The sequence below is a fragment of the Oculina patagonica genome, chromosome 5 (assembly GCF_052425735.1).
Source record: "Oculina patagonica isolate OP01 chromosome 5, crgOcupat, whole genome shotgun sequence".
Classification (NCBI taxonomy): domain Eukaryota; kingdom Metazoa; phylum Cnidaria; class Anthozoa; order Scleractinia; family Oculinidae; genus Oculina; species Oculina patagonica.
The window spans coordinates 16,959,968-16,983,348 of record NC_135762.1 but is presented as its reverse complement, the minus strand read 5'-3'; the positions used below and the strand labels follow the sequence as shown (position 1 = coordinate 16,983,348).

The 23,381-nt window shown below is 39.3% G+C and overlaps 2 protein-coding genes and 1 long non-coding RNA gene across 12 annotated transcripts in view; all 3 read left to right on the top strand.

Annotated features, from left to right (window-relative positions):
* The window catches only part of LOC144653017 (uncharacterized), a 73,726-nt gene that overhangs the window by 41,453 nt on the left and 8,892 nt on the right, over positions 1-23,381 (top strand). The window lies entirely within an intron of this gene.
* On the top strand, positions 1,507-7,568 carry LOC144653039 (uncharacterized). Its single transcript, XR_013570655.1, has 3 exons — positions 1,507-1,631; positions 3,453-3,774; positions 7,227-7,568. It is a non-coding gene; the product is annotated as an uncharacterized LOC144653039 (long non-coding RNA).
* LOC144654078 (WD repeat-containing protein 82-like) lies at positions 13,749-22,999 on the top strand. Its single transcript, XM_078514186.1, has 5 exons — positions 13,749-14,339; positions 14,532-14,629; positions 16,299-16,365; positions 16,842-16,941; positions 22,694-22,999. Exons 1-5 carry the CDS (start codon positions 14,179-14,181, stop codon positions 22,997-22,999), a joined length of 732 nt encoding a protein of 243 aa, XP_078370312.1. The 5' UTR covers positions 13,749-14,178.

The window sequence follows — 23,381 nt, the reverse complement described above, 5'->3', positions numbered from 1 at the left end:
CAACTTCCCTCATAAGCGACCCTACATTAAATCCCATACTGTGACTAGTGATCAACACTGGAAGCCTTCTTAGGCAAAATGCCCTTGGGCAACCAGTCGTTTAAGAAGTCAGCTCCATTTCAACCTCACTGGAAGAAACCAACTGGCCAAACAGCAGACCGGAAATGGCCAGTGTCATTACTATGCAACTTAGCACCACTCAGGTAAGCGAATATGAACCAATCTATAATAAGTGACAAAAGTGTTGACACATTGTCATTTTAGGCCCCACTTTACTGTTATTCAGTCTAATTTCACCCTTTCATCCCTCTTTTTAATTTTATCTTGATGCAGGTGTCACTGACTCCAGAAAGAGCTCTTAAATTGAAAAGAGCCTGTGAGAATTTGCTACCTTCTGCCTCCCCAAGAATTAGGGATGTGGCCCAGGTACTAGGGCTTATGACCTCTAGCTTTCCTCTAGCTTTCCCACCCTATAAATACTCAATATTGGGCATATATCATCAGCCCTCCCTATATTAGTGCGAATGTGTCCACTCACAGGATTTATAGACTAAACGCCCAGGTTCCTGTGCATCTTACGGGACTAGCTCCTGACAAATGACTCAGAATTCCAATTAAACCTCGCCTTACGGGTAAGTCTCATTGAAATTTTTAAATTTAAATACAATATACAACTGTTGTATTATTTGCAGCTTATCTTAAATCTTTGACAATTGTAAAATTATTGATAGTTGGTTTTAGAGATAATGATTACAATAACTGATTTGAGGGTGTGTTAAGGAGTTGGAAAGTGTGTGAAAGATTCTGATGTTATTTCATCTATTTATGTTATTGCAGAGCTGGAAGATGTCAAACAACAGCAAAACAAAGATGGTTTGTTCCATTTCGTGTAATTTGTAAGGAAAGAAAGAGATACAGTAAGTATGTAACAGGAATTGATATGGGGAGCCATTTGTGCCAAAAATACAAATCGTTCGTGTTAAACTTCAATCGTTAGTGCTAAACATTGATCGCTAGTGTTGTTACACCAATCGCCACTGTTAGACACTAATCGAAAGCACTACAAATCGATCATCTGGGGTTAAACATACAAATCGTTAGTGTTAAACTTCAATCGTTAGTGCTAAACTTTGATCGCTAGTGTTGTTAAATCAACTTTTTAGAGTAAACATAAATCGCTAGTGTTACTACAGGAATGGCTAGTGTTGGTATCAATTGATAGCCCTAAACATTAATCGTGTGTGTAAAGCGTCAATTAATGGAGTGTAGACATGAATCGCTAGTTTCACCACAGCAATCGCTAATCGTGAAGGTTCGGACTGTTGTTGACACCAATCGCTCGCGCTATTATCGATTGTGGAGTGTTTATAACCAATCAAATCGTCCGAAAGAACTATTGAGAGATTGTGGAAGATCGAAGATGGCGTCGTTGGCTCCACGTAGCTTGATGAGAAGAATTCTTGAATCAGTTGGTGTTGAAAATAGCGTGATAGTAAATTTTGAAGCTCAGGATGTTACTCCTGAAATAGTGTCAACTATCTCAGATGCTCAGCTGGTCGAGCTAGGAGTGACAACTTTGGGGAAACGGCAAATAATCAGAAATCTTTGCAGGGATAGCAATGCTGGCAATGGTAAGTCGATCTTGTGCAATGTAGTTTACTGTTATTTTATGGCTTGTTGTAACCTGCAGGAGTTACAGAATAGCTATAGCCGACTGGATAGGCAGTTCAGGATTGCAAACGAAAGTTCAATCACATGTACAAATGAAAAAGCTTTTCGCAGTAAAATCCACCATTTTGAAAATGCGGCAAACCCAGTGTCGCAAAATACAGACTTTGTATGAGAATTTCAGCGATTTCCATGTCAAACAACTCTAATAAAATTTAATTTCTGCGTTATTTATAAATCGTAATCCTAAGATATTAGATAAACGATTTAACTGATGAATATTGAGTGCAGTATTGCCGTAGCTTTCTCTGCATGTTTGTTTCTCGCCAAAAGTCCCCACCCTATACCATATGAAAAGAAAATTAAACAAAGTCGTCTTTAGAAATTCATTTGAAAAATGGAAGCCGGAAACTTTATTCTTTTTGACAACCCAAATGCTCGTTTAATTTCAGTCGAGTTTGTTAGACTTTTCTGAACATTTATTTTCATCTTAACTACTGTATCTGCTCATTACATACATACATACATACATACTTTATTGCATAGCTCCCCCTTGGGGGCTCTTCCGCCATACAGAAATTAAAAAGATAAAAGATAAAAATATTTACAATAAAGAAGAAAAAAGAAAAAAAAAATCAGAAAAAAAGGGGTATAGTTGAAATAAAAAATTCGCAATTAAAATTATATACATTACAGTTAAAGGGGCATTTACAAATTTAAAATATGTTTAAAAATTCTCTTTTTAAAAAGGTTCAGGTCATTTGTCTCTCTAATGTTCTTAGGCAAGTTATTAAAGAGCTTCGCTCCACGGTAGGCAAAAGATCTCTGCCCTGTCTTTAGTCTACACTTCGGCAGCTCAAGATCGTTTTTCTGCCTGGTGTTACGTGTGTGAGTTATTGAACGTCGCTGAAAACGAAGATAGCTTGGAGTGGCATTATTTAAACATTTCCTTACCATTACTAGGTCGTTAAAAAGCAATTTATCTTTTACACTAAGCCATTGAAGGGATTTCAGGGTCCCTGAAATGTGATCGTACTTTCTTAAGCCAGCTACGATCCTACAAGCATAGTTTTGAACTGACTGGAGTTTTCCCAAAAACTGACTGGAGTTTTTTTGGTTAAAGACTTGTTTAAACGGTATAACTATTTTTTTCACTTTTGGAAAATTGCTCATGTTTAGAAAAATCACTGAAATTAGTAGCCACTAAGATATACATTATAATTATTGGGGGGGGGGGAGGGAATGGTACTCTAAGAAACAACAAATTTGCATTACCTGGATTCCTTACAGTAATAATATGGCAAGTGCAGTATAAAATACCTAGGATCAAAACTATGGACTGTGTTTATTTAGTGTATTTGGTTCTTTTCTATAGCATCAGCAGCAAGGGCAGCTGTAAATGCTGCATTTGGGTACCCACAGCAACAGCAACAGCAGTTACTATCTAGTCAGAATGATTCGCCTGGTCCTGTTGCTAATGTCCTATCAGAGGCACGTGCCCTGGTGCAATCTCTGTCAGCCTCCAACAGAGCTGGTGGCAGTAAGTTTCATAATATTTTGCAATAGATATGGGGCAAAGAGGAGGTAACCACAAGAAAAAGGGGCGGGAAGCAGTAGTAAAAGGTATGGGGGTGGGAGGTTCAGATCCCCCTGTCCCCACCCACACTAGAGGGGCACAAATTGCTAAGTTGAACAAAGAAGTGTTCAAGTGACCCCTGTTTTTCTCTGCAGACACTGCTGTGTCATTGTGTTTCATGCTAACTTTAACATTTTTTTATGCACAGAGCTCAAGAAACTCTTGAAGTTTTCTACTGGTGGAGAGGAGCGGCCTCCAAGTGGTGTTGTTTGTGGAAGTTAGTCCTGATAACGAGAGCATTTATGCATCTACCTGCTTGTGTGAGGTTATCTTTCCTCAAAATATGGCTTCTTTGGAGTACAAGCACTTAAAAGGTGCCTTGTCAGCAGTAGTACAAGATGATTCCTTTAATTGTATCTAGGGTTGGAATGTTTTCTCTAATGTTAAGAGAATTGATATCTTCTATTTTCCAGAAGTCAATTTCTATGAATGTTGGTTACTTGCTGTTTACATTGTTACAAAAAAGAAAAGTTAAATCAAAGATCTCTTCGAGATATCGACTTTTTTTGCATGAGGTTAGTATGAGTAGAAGGTTTATCCTGGGCATTGTTGTTCGAACATATGGAAAAATTCAAACGTCTTTCAGTTTAAGCATTTTTTATTTTCGCGGAGTAAATGCTGTATTTGTCAGTCGCGACGACTGGGTGCTTTGCGACTCATATACTTTGGCTTGGTTAAAAAAGGTAAACTTTGACGTTTGCCTTTAACATGTTTAATCGAAATAGTTGTTTCCTTTCGAGTTAGAAAGATTTCTACTCGGCTTAATTAATGCAGAAAAATAACGCCTGATCGCAGGTTAGGTTACGCACGACAGAGTTACCTTTTGTCTCGTCACGCAATCTTAACCCCACATTGAGAAGTAAATTTTCGTTTGGATATTACCAAAAGCCGCTTCTCCTCGCGTTATTCTTTACCTACACATGCCATTTCTAACGACTACATTTCCAGCAAAACAGTTGCTGTTATTTTTCTAATGGCGATCGATGCATTTACTTCTGAACAGAAGAAACGTTTAACGTTTACTGCTTCCACCGGAAGTAATTTCACAACAGGCTACAAAAACACTTGAATTGAAAACGATAATTAAAATGAAAAATGCGCTTGATGGTAGAATAATGTTTCCATACGTTTCGGGGCTACTGCCCCTTCTTCAGTGGAAAATGTGAAATGCCATCTAACGGAAATCAGCACGTGCGCGTGATCAAAGTATTTGAAAATTTACAAATCAAAAAGTACGCCACAAGCGCGCGCGCTTGTTAGAGTGAACATTAGAGAAGATCAAATAAAGCTTAAGTCCACATTCAGTCCACGAGGTCGCAGGGTCTGGTGCCGGAAAATCAGCTTTGCCTCAAAACGCTTCCTTTCCATGGTGTCAGTAAGTCCGGCACGGAGCACTGACACAAGCATGTCGTTTGTGGTATGTCCTGGCAGATTAAAATGTTCAGCCACTGGAGCATCGCTTTGTATAGCGATAGATCGTAAATGCTCTCTGAATCTATCAGCCAGGCGTCGGCCAGTTTCCCCGATGTAACACTTGGCGCACGCGCGGCATTGTATCATATATACCGCATGTGTTGTGGTGCAGGTGTATCTTTGGCGAACATGGATTGATCCACCAGGTGTGTTGATAACAGGATTCGCGTTGGTGTTATCGCATGTCTTACAACGGGGTCTCGCACAAGGGGATGTTCCAAAATCCGCGCGGTCGGCAACAGTTCTTTCATCTCCTAATGTGCTCCGAACCAAGGCATCGCGTAAGTTCGAGTCGCGGCGATATGCACACAGAATTCGGACAGGCTGGAATATTTCACCTGTTTGAGGGTCGTCTTTCAACAAGCCCAGATTCTTTGTCATGATGTTTTTGACTTGTGCATTTGAGGGGTGGTATGTAAGCACAAGCGGGATTGTTGGTTGCTGAGATGCTCTTTGTGTTGGTGTCTCTTGTAGCAAATCGTCCCGAGAGATGGATGCGACTTTATTCAAGGCCTGGTTGACAACATGTGGCGGATACTTGCGATCCAAGAAATAACTGACCATCTCCTTGCTTCTTTCATTGAAGTCGTCGGCTTCACTGCAAATGCGCTTCAACCTGAGCAGCTGGCTGAAAGGGATCGAAAACACTTATAAATATCACTTAACACATTTAATGATGTTGCAATTAGCGTAGCCTGCGTTGCAGACGAACAAAACCCCGGTTATATGCGACGCATATAACCGGGGTTTTGTTCGTCTGCAACGCAGGCTACAATTAGCGAAGCGCACTAATGACGTCACAGAATTTGACCCCCGGTGTGAGTCAAAGTTCAAACAAACAAACCGCTCTCTGTAAGAGCAATGTATGGTTGGCGGGCACTTTGGAGGCATATTTAGCGATTGTTTCACAAAACCATGGCCAGATTGGCTCGGATTTCGAGAGAAAGCCTTACCTGTGCAACGTAGAAAGCTCAAACCATGGTTTGAAACAAAAGCTTTGTCAAACAGAGCGATTATTCAATAAATGTGTAAAATGTTTTACTCTCAGTTATTGAATGGATTATAAAGGCCCGATTTGCTGCCGGGATTTGCTGAAAGAAAACATTTATTTTTATGAGAAATGCAAAACGTTTACACTGTTCTTAGTGGCACATTTTTCAACACAACAGAGCTAACCTCAGATTTATGCCACCACAAAGTACACAAAGAAACGCTCATCCGATCGGTCCCCTTCCCTGACCCGAATATTTTTAAGAGGTCAATTTCGTTACACAATTGTCGCGGCAAATACTTTTTAATATACACTGATCGAGCTCGGCAGCTGTAGCTACAGTCTGTAATAGTAATGGGGATAAATAACAGCTTTATTAAAATCAAACCCGCCGTCAATTCCATTAGAAAGGCGTTTGAATAGCATAATATTTTTTCCCTCTATCTATCATGTGTCGAAACAGATCGGATGACCGGCGATCAGTGCCGTCAAATTAGGGAAGAATTCTGAATTTCTTGCAACCGACGATCTTTCCGGTGCCTAAATGAAGCAAACATACAAGTGCTATCCTTCGCAATTATATAATTCGATAGTAATTCGCTATCCGCCGCTTAAATTTCTCGGCAGCCTGAATAATTCATAATTTTGCAGTGGGAATCAAGGTGTTATTGCCGGATCTTCGACTAATAAATTCAATTTTGGGCCATTTTTTGGATACCTTCAATCTGTTTTCACTTACTAAAGCAAAAATGTTTGGAATCTATCATTTTTCGAGCCTTTCGAGAATCTCGGCCTCACATTGTGCCTTTCTCGCCCCTTTTTTCTTGTCAAGAATGCGTCCCCTCCATACAAAGCCTTTGCCCAAACTAAAATTGTTGTCCGACTCACGCGGGGGGGGGGGGGGGTATCATGTGGCGAAATCTATTTTTAGTAATAGTGCGCTTCGCTAGATGATGTTGCAATTATAAATTGTGCAACTCAGCAGAAATAATCAATTGTCACGAAATGAGTTCCCTTTGGTTAACTATTAGCAACGTTTTAGTGTGTGAAAGACTTGTACGAGTACAAATTTGCGTTGTTAATCGTTTTGGGTTAAATTAATATTAGCGCCTAAAGACTTGTACTAGTAAAAATTGCGTTCTTAATCGTTTTAAACTTCACTGCCTTCGAGCGCTGAACCGCTTACATTCTTCATTGGTTATGTGACGTAAGTTTTGGGCTACTCACGTTTTTGATTCTTATATAATGTTTGTAAATTTGACAAGTCACGGTTTTTCTACAAGAACGGAAGTGCTGAAGCACAACTATAGAGTGACACTTAAAAGTCACGCGCTTTGATCACCCACAGCGGAAAGTATTCCCTTGAGAGTTAACAAGAATGCGATCCCTTCCGGTTCAGATTTGAGTCCACTAAACGCTATTCTCCTACTTTTTTGCTTGTAAACAAGCAAAAAAAAGTCGAAAAAAGGTCCAGCTGGACTGAAATTTTTTTTAACCATTCCTGTCACCATTTTTAGTGTGTTGTTTATAGTTATATTCCAGGAGTGCAAGAACTACTTTGAAACCTCATGTTTTTGCTGAAATAGGTTAATATCATAATATGATTATTATTATTGTTATTACTGAGGAACTTGATTGGAACTACTAGATTGGAACAAAAGTGGACTTGTTAGTCTCAACTTGTTATCAAAGCATAACTGTCATTGGTGCACCACCTTTCGGTTAAGAGAAGACAGTTTTTTGTACTGCCCTTTTGCTGTTAACAGTTGTTGTTCAGTTTTTAATAAAAAAAGTCAGATTCAAAGGATAATGCAGAGTTTTATTAATGTATAACACAAATTCCCCCCTCTTGATTTATAATTATTTTTGTGAATAGCCCAATCACATGGAAAAAAAATCGGTCATGCTGGGCCACAAAAGAATGCAGTCATTCAAAATAAAGCAACTTACACAAATGGGACATCCACAACAAAAGCAAGGCCAGTTGACTATTCTGTACATATAAGCTGCTTTGTTTTGGAAGGCTGTTGCATTTTGTGGTCCAACAACCTTTTTTACCATTTGACTGGGACCAGCAAAGGGCCTGACAGTAAGGAGTGTTATGGGCATCTGCAAGGTAATCTACGTCTGTGCTCTTCTGCTTTCTATCCCTCATTTCTTCTGGTTTGCCTAATCATAACATTGGAACTTGCCTTGTGGTTCTGAAAAGAGCAACTGCCTACAGTTAAAAACTGCAAAACTTAAAAAATTATTCTGAAGAAAAACAAAATGCATGTCTATGACTTCTTCACCTAGAGGAAACAAGATCTGCTTGCTGATCTATTATTGAAATAAATTATGAAAGATGCTTTAAAATCCACCCTCATTAAAACCTGTGGAAAAATAATACTGTAAACAAAAGGTAATACAACATGTACCGGTAATTATTTTGATCAACAATTCATAAATACAGTGAATGGCTTGCACCTTTGAAAATAATTTTGTTAGTAATCTAAGTCGATTGAATGATGACAAATTAACAGGTCAGTGGTAGAACTACCTAAGTATGTGATTGTGCTTTTTATTCATTTCGCACAAAGTGGCCTTTTTCTTGGCATATGAACTTGTTTTTTGTGTGCCAAACAATTTTTTGCCTGAAGGCTTCAATTCCAAGAATTTCAACGACAGTAAAATTATGTAGTCCCCCCCCCCCCAGCGGGGACTCCTATATAAAAGCGACGGGGATGCTTGTTAGAAATTTTGAAAAGAACCCCTAAATGAGACCAATCTGGGTGTGGCTCAAGCTTTTCTTAACCCCTAAAAGATGCCAAAAAAATTAGAAATATAATTTTTATTTGTAGAGAGACAATGAGCATCCCCTCCCTCCCCCGGGAGTTTTACCACTCATTCTTTTGAATGTAACAAAGTGAAGATGCAGTAGCGAACCAGAGGGAGGGGGCCCGCTCTGGAAAATAATTTTTCTCTGCCCTTTGGGCCTCTACTTGGCCAAAAAATTAAGGTGGGGGCCGGGCCCCTCCCCTAGATCCGCCACTGATGGTCTCACAAACCAGTCCTACAAATGTGCTAGACATCTTCCCTTAACTGCTGAACAAGCTCACGAAGATAAATATAAAGGTCTACCCCATAAGAGTCACTGCACTGTAATGGATCAACAGTATTTGTGATGAATGACATTTGAATGGGGCTCAGTGACATTTCAATAGCTGGAACTTCAACAAAGTCAACATCAAATCCATTTGGTGGTGGACCCTGCGGATCGAGGCCATAATCATTGAGGTCTATAGGGTCGTCATTCTGGGCAGCAATACTAGAATGGTACCATAGTTGGTACGGCGACCAGTTGTACTCTGTGCGAAGAGGGTGGTGGTTATAAGCTTCTGAGTATTCTTGAAGTGCTCTGTTGATTCTTGGAAGGAATACGTAGTGTAGGCAAGAGATCTACATCATCTGTTGGAGAAAGGAAACCAGAGTCTTCTAACATGTAAAACAATGAATAGTACAAGGCGCAGACACATCTGAATACGTCCCTCCATAGTCTTTCAATTCGCTGATTGTGTGTCGAGCAACCAGCAATATGACTGCCTCTGTTTAATCCCTTGACAAGGAACATTAGAAATGCAACATGTACATTTTCTCCTCCTTTGTCGGATCTAACACGCAAAGGCCATCCAAATTTCTCCGTTGCTTCCAGAAAGCACTGGCTGACAGTAGTTGCCCGATTGTTATCAGAGCACTTCAGGTATACGTTGAGGCGCGTGTAACCATCGATCCCTCCATGAATTACCATTCTCCACCGTATGAAGCAGTGTAATCCATCAATGTGCCACAGTGAATTTGCATTTGGTACACTGTAAGTACGTCGCTGGATAGTGTGGAGTCGTCTTACAAAACTGTGTATTGGATCGACACGCAGCAATGATTCCCTTAATCTTCTTCTTGGAACCCTCACACCCAATCTAAGTAGATGTCCTGAGAGCATTCTTAATCCGCTGGTTGAATACTCTAAATTCAAGTGGCGCACTATGTCGTCTAGATCACTGTCTGCTAATTGAGAGTATCTTTCTCTCTTTGTACATATCTGAAACTGCACGCATCTTCTATACAGAGTTCTTCTACTGATAAGCAAAGTTTGAGCAATTTCCTCCATACTACGACCAACTGAAATTAAGAACTCTACTTGATCAGGATTTAAGGGTATAAATGGTCTTCCTTTTTCACCAGTTCGCTGAAACTCACGTGTCAGGGCATCAGACGTTGGCTGTGGCAGACTCGAAACTTCTAAGTTGAATAGTTTATGCTCCCACTGCTGTAATATACAACAGATTAAAAGGAGTAAATCCTCTAAGTGTCTTCTGCCAGTGATTCTTTCGTCAGAAATTATGTGCTGTAGAACAGTAATGCAGTTTTGAAGGCTGTTAACCACACGCAAAACAAACCCAGCATCCTGAATTCCCTCATGTGCAGCACATTGATGAAAAATAGAATCGACTACTTCCAGGAAAGAATGGAGTTCCTCGGACATTTCTTCGCATAACGATCACAGATCAAACAGATCGATCAAACAAAGATGGCGTGTACTATTCCAGGGCCTTCTCAACCTTCTTGGGAGAGGAGGCTGGGAACGAGGCTGTTCTTTTGCAATCGATAAATATTCGATACTGTGGCGCTAGCGATTGATTTTTAGCGCCAACGATTGTAGCAACACTGTGGTGACACTAATGATTTATGTTTAAAACGCCATTAATTGGCGCTTTACACAAACAATCAATGTTTAGGGCTATCGATTGGTGCCAACATTAGCGATTGTTGTAGTAACACTAGCGATTTAAGTTTACTCTAAAAGATTGATGTTTAGCGCTTTCGATTGGTGTCTTACACTAGCGATCAAAGTTTAGCACTAATGATTGAAGTTTAACACTAACGATTTGTATGTTTAACCCCAGATGATCGATTTGTAGTGCTTTCGACTAGTGTCTAACAGTGGCGATTGGTGTAACAACACTAGCGATCAATGTTTAGCACTAACGATTGAAGTTTAACACGAACGATTTGTATTTTTGGCACAAATGGCTCCCCATAAATTGACTGTCAGATGAAGCAAAGGAGTAAAATCGGCCTTGCTTACCAGAAAAATGACCATTTCCAAACTATCGAGCCACCTTAATAACGTCCTTGATGACTGCACTGAACCTCATCCCACCTCTTGTTCGCCATTATGTACAGACCATTTGGGCAATGGAATTTCTTTCCAACCTACCGGTATGTAGTGGATTCAGTAAACAGTTAAAAGTTGGTTCAGTAAACATACTCTTATGGTATTTTAAAATCTAAATTATCAACTGAAGGCGTTTCATTTTTTAGTTAGTAATTTTTAATAATTAGAGTGAATTCGTGTAACCCGTTTTTTTTATGTTAATGAGTCGTATAATATTCTAATGTTTGTGTACAATAAAACAATACACGAGTGGTCAGAAAACCTCAAAGAAATCACTTTAATAGTTATACAGAAATTAGTATAAACAGGACGTGTCTTTCTTTAAGCAGTTCAAGAACATGTTCAACCTAAATCGAAAATTTAGCGGTCTGGTTCAAATCACGCAGGATTTAGTCATTTAACATTGATGTTTTTCAGAAGATGGGAAAGAAATTTGCCAGAGCAATAGAACACGTGCACAGCTATTTTCCTGCTCATTAAACCTTTTGTTTGCTAAACAAAAGTTGTTTGTCATCGTGATTTGCTAAAGCTCCCCATTGGATTGCTCGCGCAGAATTGTGTTACAGTCAAGTTTAATTTGTTTTTCTTTACGCGATGTTGAATATAAAATGTTTAAAATCGCAAGACAATTCAAGGCATGATAATTTTAAGCCCCGTTATCCGTTTTGGTTTTTACATATTGGTAAATGCTTGAATTTTAACCTGACTTCCACATGCAAATACTTACGATTTGTCCGCAATTTTCTGTTTTCCTGTACAGCTCATTAAAATATTACACGGCGCATTTGAATATAAAAAACGGGTTACACGAATTCACTCTATTAAGTAATAAATCTTTTATTGTGTATGTATATTTCTTGACTTTTGTATCTTAATTTTTTTGTTTTTATCATTTTAGTGTGGCTCAACATCATTACGGCAAAGTTTAACTCAAGCCAATGCATCCAGCTGTCTTCCCGTTCTGCAGTATGTGAACAGTGGGGCGACCCCTAAGGACTTGTAGAGCTATTGTTGTGTATTGCATTACATATCAAGTGCCAATGTTTCTGGAGAAGGAAGTATACTCCTTGGCCTCAAATAGGATAAGGTCGTTAACACCCTGGCTATTACTTTTCCTCAAGAGAGAGTGGAGCCGACCAAGAGTGAAATTCTGGGGAAGTGAGCTTGCAGTTATGATCCCCTTGGTCTAGTTTCTTCCACAACGCTACACGGAAAGTTCATCTATAAGGAGGCCTGTGGCTGGTGGCTGCAAAAGCACGGCTGGCTTAACAGCGATTGACCAATCCAAGCCTCAAGTTGGTTGTACAAAACATGACAGCTTACTCAATAGATAACAGTCCATTGCTGGCTTGACAGCTCCATTGCTCTCCATTGCATTCTGGGTATCGGCGAGTACTGACAGTTCGTGGCAAAACACGTGAAGAAAATCAAGGATCACAAGATCAATGAGTGTGGACTTGAAGATGGACCTAATTGGTTGCAAGATCGGCAGGCTTGGCCGCCAAATCCAGTGACTACAGCCAGCAAAGTTACTGAAGCCAAGTCAAAGATCATAAAAGAGGTGTTAGGCCACAATGAGAAAGGTCCGAGAACATGAAAAGGCAGTAACAGTGTGCAAAGAAAACCACCAAGCACGCCACTGGAACTCTCCAGTTAAATACTTCTCAAACTTTCGTGACTGTGGCTACGTTTACAGGGACACGGTTATCAATCGACACGGTTTCATGACCTCGAAACCGCATCGAAAACGACACGGTTTCGAAGTGTTTACACGGAGCCTATTTAACGATTTTCCGACTGTTTTCGAATGTGATTGTATAAGCAAGCGCTGCTCTCTATGCTTGTTTCACCATGTTTACCCTTCGCAAGCCAGCCAGTTCGTGCCAAAATACATGGCCGTTTTCAAATTGATGCGGTTTCGCCGTTTTTGACCGTTTACACGACAACGAAACCGTATCGTTTTGAAAACGCTCCACTTTTGACAGCGTTTTCAAAACGACCCGGTTACAGTAGTGGTCTCGATCGGTGCCGTGTAAACGAAAGGCGTAACCGCATCGCTTTCGATGCGGTTACAAATGAAACCGTGTCCGTGTAAACGTAGCCTGTGTCTCAGAAAATTTAATGTGTTTGATTTAAAATGCGAATTCTTCACTTCACCTGTCCCCTGGCGCCAAGTTGGCGCATAGGGCCTCAAAATGCGAATTGATGTCCGACGAATTTTCTAATATGTCCGTTCAAAATAGAAGTTTGGAAGGACACATGTCCTTTTAAGTAAGAAAAATATTTCTAGCACTGGACGCCTCAAACTTGCCACATTTTAACAAATTTATACAACCATGAATTACAGCTAAATTCCACAACAGTATTCGAAAATAATCTGGCAGAAACAGCGGCTTTATAAATAGGTATTGAAAATAAACACAGCAAAAAGTAACCAAACGAACTTGAAGCACAGAAGGATATTCAACTGCACTGCATTTTCCCGCCAAATGTTCAAATGCATAAAATAAAGCAAAACACGACCATTATAGGTCAAGAACATTGAACTGAAGCAAAGGAATTGAGTTTGGCTTCTAGTTTTTTGCTTCTAGATTTGATATGTTTATTTGAGGGCTAATCGTCTTCGGGTTGAGGGCTAATCGTCTTCGGGTTGAGGGCTAATCGTCTTGAGTTGGGGGCTAATCTGCTGAGGGCCAATGTGCTTGGGGGCTAAACCTCCGGATACCTTGAACTTCAGTGAACAAAGCTATAAAATACTTTTGCTTTAAGTAATAGATAAAAGAAATATCAGTTAAAACGAGGTAAATGGAGCCTAAATCGAACAGGGAAACTAGTCTTTGCTGCAGAAGATCGGACCACAGCGAGTCCGTTCGGTGTGATGGAATGCAAACCATCCGAGCGAACAATACAATGACAACAATCAACACTATGCTTTACCTTGTCAAACAAATATCTACTCACCTATCTGGCAGTCTTGCAAATATGCAAAATAATTCCACAGCCACATATTGTTACTCAAAGGAACGAAGACCTTACCTTGAACAAAACCTCCACGAGCAAGGAAATGGACCTGTCAGACTCAAATTTCATCACGTGTGATGCCTCGTGGGATCAGTCGTCATGTTCTTCATGTAATCACGAAAAGAGACTGGGACTAATCCACTTTGCAAATGGCGGCGTTTTTTCTCTGACAGCATGAAACTAGTGGACAATACTATTCGAAGCTTTCGAGTGGCGAAAGTTTTTCGAGAAAATAGTGATCGGATTAATCATATAGACTTTTCACCAAACGGAGAGACTCTTATTACAAGCAGTGACGATGATTCGATTGTAATTTATGATTGCCTCGAGGGAAAGTAAGAGTTGAATAGGCAAAGCTTACTTAGTTCTAGACGCTAAATCTTACTGTACTAGCTTTATACTAGTTTTAAAGCTTATAGTTTCAAAGTGAAAGTTTAGCTTTGCTGTTTGGCTTCTAGATTTATCAATAGAGATATCCGATTTATCGAAAATGATGTTGCTGATCTTTCTAACTCGTCGTTTTGCAGACCAAAAAGAACTCTTTACAGCAAGAAATATGGGGTCGCTCAAATCCAGTACACACATGCAACAAACACAGTGATTCACACTTCGACAAAGATTGATGGTAAGCCGTAAAATGTAGGAGGAAAAAATACTTGTTTTCAGTTTGCCCTAAGGTGATAGTGTCAAGTCCAGTGTATTAGAAAACAAGATAATTTATGATTACCTTCAGTTTACAACAAAGCATTAAAATACAGGAATAACGAGGTAAATGTAATAAAATGAAGTATACCATTTATACTCGAATTTTCCACGCCTTAAGTGCGGCGCTTTTTTGAGTGCGGCACTTATTTGAGGGTAGCCTGAATTTCAGACATCCCTCTGTGCTCGCCTCCTCGCCAGAAGAGACGTCTGAACACATTTGGCTCTAATGCCGTCCGGTGACGTCACTACACTTTGGTTTTAATTCATGCGGAAAAGTTTCTGTCGAGGCCATGAAATTGTGAAAGAAAAATCGCTTCAATAAAGGATTACAGGGTAACAAATTGTTTGAATAGTAAACTATTGAAGACTTGAGACAAATGAATGAGATTTTAATCGACTACAGGCTATATTCTTTTACGGAACCGATTTAATCTGAACTGATTTGCTTTATCTAGCGATCAAAATATAATATGCAGCGGACAAATACAACACACTTGTGAGTACTTAAATGAATCAATTTAGACGGTTACATAGGCATCAAGAAACGGAATTCAATACAAAAATATCCTTCTTGACCGTGGGCACTGAGTTCAGAAATCACTGGCTCATCGAGGCTGCAGGACATAAGCGTCGAGCGGCTTTGTTGACAACAAAAGAATAAGCTTACGTATAAATTTGGCAAAACACTGCATGTCGGAGCGACGAATGCCGCCAACTTAAAACCTACCGGTTTCCATTACTATTCTTCATCCGTAGGTAAACTAATAAAGTAATAAACTCAAGGTAAATGACGAATAAATTCATTTCTGGGAAGGTGAACTCTTTCGAAACTCTTTGCAAACGTTTTCAAATTACAATCCTCGCGCGGTAAAATTCAGTCATAATTTCACATAATTATGCAAAATATTTTTAAATCAACCAATCACAATCACTACCCGGTTTTCGGGTAGTGACGTCACCGGACGGCATTAGAGCCAAATGTGTTCAGACGTCTCTTCTGGCGAGGAGGCGAGCATAGAGGGATGTCTGAAATTCAGGCTAATTTGAGGGTGGCGCTTATTAAAAATTTGGACACCGGAAAACTTTTACCAACAGTAATTGAAAATAGCGTCTTTTGATTGTCGTCTCTTGCTGAAGAGAGAAGTGGCGCTAGCTGCCCTGACAAAGTTCGCGGCCTTCACAACATTTACAGAACTACTTATTGTAAGAATGTTGGATAGTAATACTAATGGGCGGTCAGTAAACAATCACTTTGGGCTGCTTTTGATGGAAAGAAATGTCCAAGTTTGTTTTCAAGTTGCTTTGTAGTGCTGTCTTTAGTTACACAGAATTCCATGAATGAGCGCCGCATCAAACTGTGGCACTTATTTGGGTGGGGGGGGGGGGGGGCTAGTTTACTTTTTTGTCCCAAGTGCAGCGCATATTCAAGAGCGGTGCTTTTTTGGGGGCGGCGCTTATTCGAGTAAATATGGTAGGTTATACTTCTTTATTATAGCTTCAATATAATTTATTAAATCTCATTTTGAGGAAACCTGTTTTAAACCATAATTTATTTGGAACCTAAAGCAGCTTTCATCTCTTTGTAACAGACACGGTTCGTTATCTCTCTCTTCATGACAACAAATATCTCAGATATTTTACTGGTCATACAAAAAGGTGAGGAAATGAATTTAGATGTTTTCATTCCCATTAATTTTTATTCAGTCAAATTACAAATATCCAGACTAGTTGAGTCTCCCAAAAAAAGTCAGGAGATCAGGAACATTTGATATGGTGTGTGTAAAGTTAATTTTTAGTTGACTGTAAAACAGTTTAAGTGCATAGCAGTAAATCTAGCAGTAACTGTCCACTTCATGTAAGACCATGTGTGACCTTACATGTACATAGAAAAACATGTACACTTAAATTTATCAGTTCCATGGGTAAGCAGTGTACATTTTCCTGTGTCCAGCATATAGTACATAAAGTGAAACCTACTATGATTTATATAGTATAATTATGATACTATATGATTTATGTACAGATAGTACATAAAGTGAATATTCTTTGCCCCAGTAATAGTAAAATATATGGAAAAGGACCCTAACAATGTATGATTATTTTATATATATGCATTTTGTTTTTTCTTATAGAGTGCTGACTCTTCACATGTCACCTATGGATGACACTTTTGTATCAGGTTCATTGGACAGGACTTTAAGGTTATGGGACTTGAGATCTCCGAATTGTCAGGTACTGTTGTAGTTGCTTTAGAAAAAAATATGACTACTTACACTGAAAAGTAGCAGAAATTCCCATGCCAAAGTTTCTTATGAAGATTACACATGTGTCTTCATGCATACAGTACCGCTCAAATGTAAGTTGACAGTCCCTCGAGCCTCGATCCTCGAGACTCAAGACTCGATCCTCGAGCCACGAGACTCGATCCTCGAAACTCGAAAATTTCGAGTCTCGAGGATCGAGTCTCGAGTCTCAAGGATCGAGTCTCGAGTCGAGAAAAATAATGAGCTTGTCGCTTGAATGATTCCTCAAGAATAAAATTGCTCAAGCGGGCCGCACTCTCGAGTGTTGTACACCGCCGAAGCCAGACTTGATACTAGTCGATAAATGAGCGACAAATTCGCGATAGTGAAAGACGAAGTCGAGAGAAGCGGGCAAGCCGTTTTTCGCTAGACGACGGGCTTTGAAAAAGTTTCAGTCGAAGTCAGCGTGCAGGCAACTCATCCTTTGGCAACACACGCTTGAGAATCGAAAACTTAATACACCGCCAATTTAAATGTAAACATGGATTATATGATACACATGCGTTGTGTCACGTTTGCCTAAAAGTTGTTTTCTGCGGTTACGTGAACGTAGAAAAATATATCTGATACTTTCGTGCGGCGATGTTTACATTGGTTGTGTGTTTTCATAGGTTTCAAACTACTTCTGGCATATGCAAATTTTGCCTCTTTTTTAGCGGCGCCGCTGTATTTAAAGGCATAATTGTTTAGATCACTCACTATTTCTGAAAACCAAGATGATTTGGCTCGATTTATTTGATGCCATTATCTCTGACATTAATTTAGACCAATTTCATTCAAGAAGTTTTAAAATAAAAGTAAGAGGTCAAGTGGAATCAGTAAATTGAATAGAAAATTTAAACAACATAAACAAAATTTGATAGGCCGGGGACTCAATCATTCCATCGAGTTTAAAACTTTTATTTTCGGGGAGATATATTGTTGGTCATTGACTTTTATTAGAGTTGGTGGCTCCTAAAGGAGCCGTTTTTAGTGCAGAATGCACTATTGTGATGGTTTGGTGGGTTGGCGTCTGCTAAACCCCTAAACCACTAAGCCACTAAACGGCTAACGCGGTGTAAACTTTTAATCATCAATTAATTAATTAATATCAATTAATTAATTATTTCTGTAAAGGGGGGAGGGGATGGAGAGAACCTGACCGTTTGCCCTTGGTAAAACGGGGAGTATATTTACGACACTTACAATTGAAGAACTCAAGGTATATATTTGGCCTGGCGCACGCTACTGGTGATCAGTGCTGTAAATTTGACTTTAAAATGCTGTAGTTAAGCTGTCCAAATTGGGATTTTGTTAAGATTTGAACACAACTTTAAACTATCAAAGAAATGTCTTCTGGAAGACTTATTTTCTTTTTAAAGTGTATCGGGACGAAAAATAATTAAAAAAACACTGTTGAAAACGGCTTTTTTTTGACATGGCGCGTAACATTTACGGTCTAACATAGGCACATTTAGGATTTCTCGACTTTAATAAGGAATACAGTAATAAAACTTCCTAGAGAGAATCTTTAACCTATGTACATTCTGAATCTTAAAAAAAAGCTCACCTTATAAAAAGCTGAGGACCTTTTTTTCACCTGATCACTTTTGCGACCCACAAGATGATGTCTTCGTTTTCACCGAAACGTGCATTCTAAAACTCGCTTGTTTTTTCTATCCACTTATCTTTGTGTTTCAAAAACACGATATCTCTAATTGACATAAAAGTAGGTTTTTGTCAGTCATAGCTTTGCCGAGATTATACAATCCCTTTTCAAAATAATACTAGATTTTCGATGTTAGACCATCGTTTCCTAACCACAAAAACCCTCTTTTCCGTGCTAAAACCGTGCCTAAACTGTGCATAAACTGTGCCCAAACTGTGCCTAAAGTGTGCCTAAAGTGTGCCCAAACCGTGCTTAAACCGTGCATAAACTGTGCCTAAACTGTATCAGAATCGTGCCTAGACTGTGCCTGAACTGTACCAAAACCTAAATCGTGCAAGAGAAAATTTCTCAACAAGAGTTCTGGCCCGAAATCAAACTTCAGTTGTCAAGACAAGGTAAGGTTTGTATTAACATTGTGTAACTTTAAAGTAAATTTCTATAATAAAATGAAAATTGATCAGATTAGAAAACTACATAGAAAGAAGTCAAAAGATACAAATCAATTGCTTACCTTATAGTTTATTTATTTACTAAAGATCTACAACTTGCAATTGCGGGTAGATGTGCCCATCCTTCACGGAAAAAAGGAAGCTCACTACGAAAGGATGAAATATTACTTTCTTTGTAACTGGTTGTTTTATGCAGCCAAAAGTTATACGTTAAGTGAAGGATTTATCCGTCTGAAGTCAAATTGAAGCGCAAATATCGAGCGATACTTGATCTTTTTTAAATGTTGTAAAAACTGATGAGTTATACTTGTTCTATTGAAATAAATGTTGTTGCAATCAGAAGTCTCAAAGTCTCAACTAAAAAGCTTGCATAAATCATGAACCAAAAGGAAAACAGGGCGATATTCCTCTCTGCTTCAACAGAATGAACCACACCAGCCGGAGCCGGACTTTTCTTCTCAAGGATTATACTTTCAACCGTGAGAACCAAAGCTTCTGATTGGCCAGTCTGTAATTGCATTAAAGTTAAGTCAACAAAGTCTGTCAACACAGACACTTCGTCTAGGGCTTGTCTAGCAAGCATGCAAATGCAGTTCTACGATTTCATTGTTGTGTAAAACAAGTTTTCCAGTTAAATGTACAATTATGTAACAGAAATTGTGATGGTAGTTCAATGCTGTTAACGAGGTAAAAAGCCATCAGCTGATATCAAGTTTTAATGGTCTGGAAAATGGAAATCACCAAGAACCTATCCTGTTAATTGGCTTGTATATTCAGTACACGCTGCTTGTCACGCAATGAAATATTTGCTAGCAAGATCATGAATTGAAGCAATCGTGAGTCTGATAGCACGTACAAACATTCTTTATTTTTTTTGCCACTTTCACAACCTGTTCCAAGGTGTTAGGAAAAATTTTCATTCAGTGAAAAAGAGGAAAAATCGAAACGCATTCACCTTAACGCTATCGTCTTCGACATTTTATCAATTAAAATGCGCTGAGAAAATCTTTAAGTTCGTTATTGTAGTACATTCATAATGCATTGAAATCTGGCGTAAAATGTGCATATAACTCTGTGCCTACAGTGTTCCCAAATCGTGCCAGAACCGTGCCTGAACCGTGCCTAAATCGTGCCAGAACCGTGCCTAAATCGTGCCTGAACCGTGCCTAAATCGTGCCTGAACCGTGCGTAAGTTGTGCATGAACTGTGCCTAAACTATGCCCAAGCCGTGCCTAAATTGTTTTTATGCACACAAACCGTGCAATTCGCCGAAGCACGAATATCGTGCTGTTACGGTCGTGTACACCAGTAGCGTGCGCCAGGCCATTTGTTTCAGAAAGCACTATGCTCTCCTTGTGGTACAATTCTTTCTGAAACAAATATTTTGTGCTAAACGCATGCGCAGATCAGTCTACATCACGAACATTGCGTGTTTCTTCTGCAGAAGGATTCGTGTAGACTCCGTGGCGCCAAGTTAAAACGACAAATTAATTGAATTAAACACTAAGGCGTCATAGTGGTTCATGTGAAATAATTCTTGATATGGCAACGCTGTTTTCTTAGAAAAGATGATCTAGCATCTCATAATCAATTGATAATAGAGCAGTTTTCATTTGAGTGTCGTAAAACCAAAACCAAAGTTATCACTCTTAGCCAATCACAAAGAACACAGACAACCCAGTGAACCAATCAAAACTCGAAGCAAATACATGTAGCCGCCACGAAGCGCGGGAAAACGTGCGCAAGCGAGTCACGATTGGTTTTGGTTTTACTCCTGATTGGCTGAGAAAGTGGCGCGAGATTTTTTAGCCAATCACTAAGCGTAGTAATGCAAAACCAAAGCAAACGCAATTTACTTTCGACACTCAAGTGAAAGCCGCTCTATCTGTGTTATAATCAATGTCGCCTTGTTTGCAGAAAATAAATCACGTTACCATATCATCATGTTACAACCGTTTTCGACAAAAACAAAAGTGTAATGTTACATGTTTTTGACAAAAACAAAAGTATCTCGTTTGCCGTCTCAATATCAAACTGAAATTCAAGCTATCGAAAATTAAAATAACAGGAACGTGTTTAGAAATTTTGTATTAAAGCCTAACGTGGTGTGCTTTTCAATGCGGTAGAATTCCTGTAGAATCCGTGGCGTTAATTTAATTAAATTTAAAAGGCATCACAGCGATCTGCGAGAAAAACAACAGTATCATATTACATCCATCACTTCCTTTTAATTACTTATTATATAAATTTTTAAGCATATAGTTAGAAGTTTTATTAAATAACTTAAGTCAGGGATTTTTTTTTCTTGGGGACCAAATGACAAACTATGATCCTTGTCACAGGGAGGAAAAGGGGGGAAGCCATGAGCCATGTGGCCCGCACTGCCGGAGCTTATCCCGGTTTTCGCAGCATTAATGTACACTTTACTCGTAAAGTACAGTTAACTACAAGAGCATAGCATTATTCAGTAAATATTCCTTGGCTACAGAGTTATTTTAATCGATGTATTGCATTACAAACATTCCGGCGAACTTGCTATATAAACAGTGGATGCTATCAGCTCCATTAATTGGGCATCACTATCAGCACTTAGTGCTTATGTCAATCGTTGATTCCATTATCAGTTTTGGCCATCCGTAGCATATCAGGTCTCAAGCGAACAATGCGTGCGTGCATGTGCTTTTATATATCAGTCTTTGTTCTACTAGCACGCAAGACACGCTATCTACTGTCACTCGTAAGTTTGCTTTTTCCCATCCCTACCCTCCCTTTACAATAAACTTGGACTACTGGCCTGGGTGCACACCTTCCACAGCCATCGCTCGTGGCAGGTTGGGTGGATCCCTTAGCCCACCTTATCTTTAGCTACCTAGCTGGGTCGGGGGGCTTCATTCTCTGGGTGAGTTCGCTAACCACCCCATTCATTCACTGGGTGTGCCCGCGAACCGCCCAAGGGTTGCTGTCGCCATTCACTTTATCTGGGTGTCCGCTAACCGCCCAAGTTTGTGCTTTGGTGTTTGTGTCCGCTAACCACCCCACTTAGTTTGCAGGGTGCTGTTCCCTAACCACCCAATTACGCTTCTCAGGGTGTGTTTCTACCACCCTCGCTTGTTGCTATCCCAGGGAGCACCCAGTGTCCATAGTCCCATTTACTGCCAGTGTTGTGTTGTCTTTATTTGTAAATATGAGAGCGAATTTGTTGTTAATTAAGCATTTGACAATAAAAACAAGCAACAAAAATACACAACGTTTCGATGTCATCCTGACATCATTTTCAAGTGACAAGTAAAATAACGGTCCAACAGTGTTATTTTTTATTGGCAAATGTTTATCTAAATTTAGTCTTATTAATTAAGCAGCTAGGAATATTTCTACTCCCCCCCTAAATGGGATGTTAGTCCATCGCAGGGTACCCCCCAGCATTTGTCGCTGGTACCTATTTATACAACCTGGGTGGAGAAAGGCACCACGAGACTATGAAAGTAAAGACTGTCTGGTTCCCAAAGTGCTATGTTCCTAATCTCCGCTATCTTTTAAATTTCTTAAAAATATTAATATTGATTTTTTTTTATTGTTTTATCAAGGGATTGATGCATGTGAATGGGAGACCTGTGGCAGCTTTTGATCCTGAGGGTCTTATTTTTGCCGCTGGTGTGGACTCCGAAATGGTGAAACTATATGATTTGAGATCATTTGACAAGGTAGATATATATTTAGTAAAACTGTATTTATGTTATATACTCTGGAATGTAAGTTATATACAAGGTGTTTTTTTGAAAGTGGAGGCAAGAACTGTGTTTTATTATTGGGATCAGTACTCATTGATTTCGACATCTTTGCTCTCCTTCTTTTACTCCCTGTTCAATCTTGATGTAGTAGATAAAATATGAGCGGGAGATCTGTATGGGCGTTTACAATGGCGAGCCGATAGGCGAGCCATTGTAAGCCGATAGGCGAGCCATTGTAAACGGCCATTGTAAACGGCGAGCCGATAGGCGAGCCATTGTAAACGGCCATACTGATCTCCCGCTCATATTTTATTCTACTTGTGAAATGAAAACAATAAATTGAATGCAAAGTATTGTTATGCGAATCAGTACAGATCTGTATCAAAAGTTAATGAATACTAATTAGCTGAGCAGGAGTTTGTATCAAAAGTTAATTCTATTGTTTGATTTGTATTGGGGTTTACAGTTGTGTACATGTGATCTGAATATGGTACTGGGATTGGTTTGCACCTGCATGAATATTAATTTTAATGAATTTTACAAG

Coding starts and splice junctions, on each gene's coding strand:
- LOC144654078 (XM_078514186.1), top strand. CDS start 14,179: ATGAAACTAGTGGACAATACTATTCGAAGCTTTCGAGTGGCGAAAGTT. Junction 14,340..14,531: donor TATGATTGCCTCGAGGGAAA/GTAAGAGTTGAA, acceptor GTCGTTTTGCAG/ACCAAAAAGAACTCTTTACA. Junction 14,630..16,298: donor CACTTCGACAAAGATTGATG/GTAAGCCGTAAA, acceptor TCTTTGTAACAG/ACACGGTTCGTTATCTCTCT.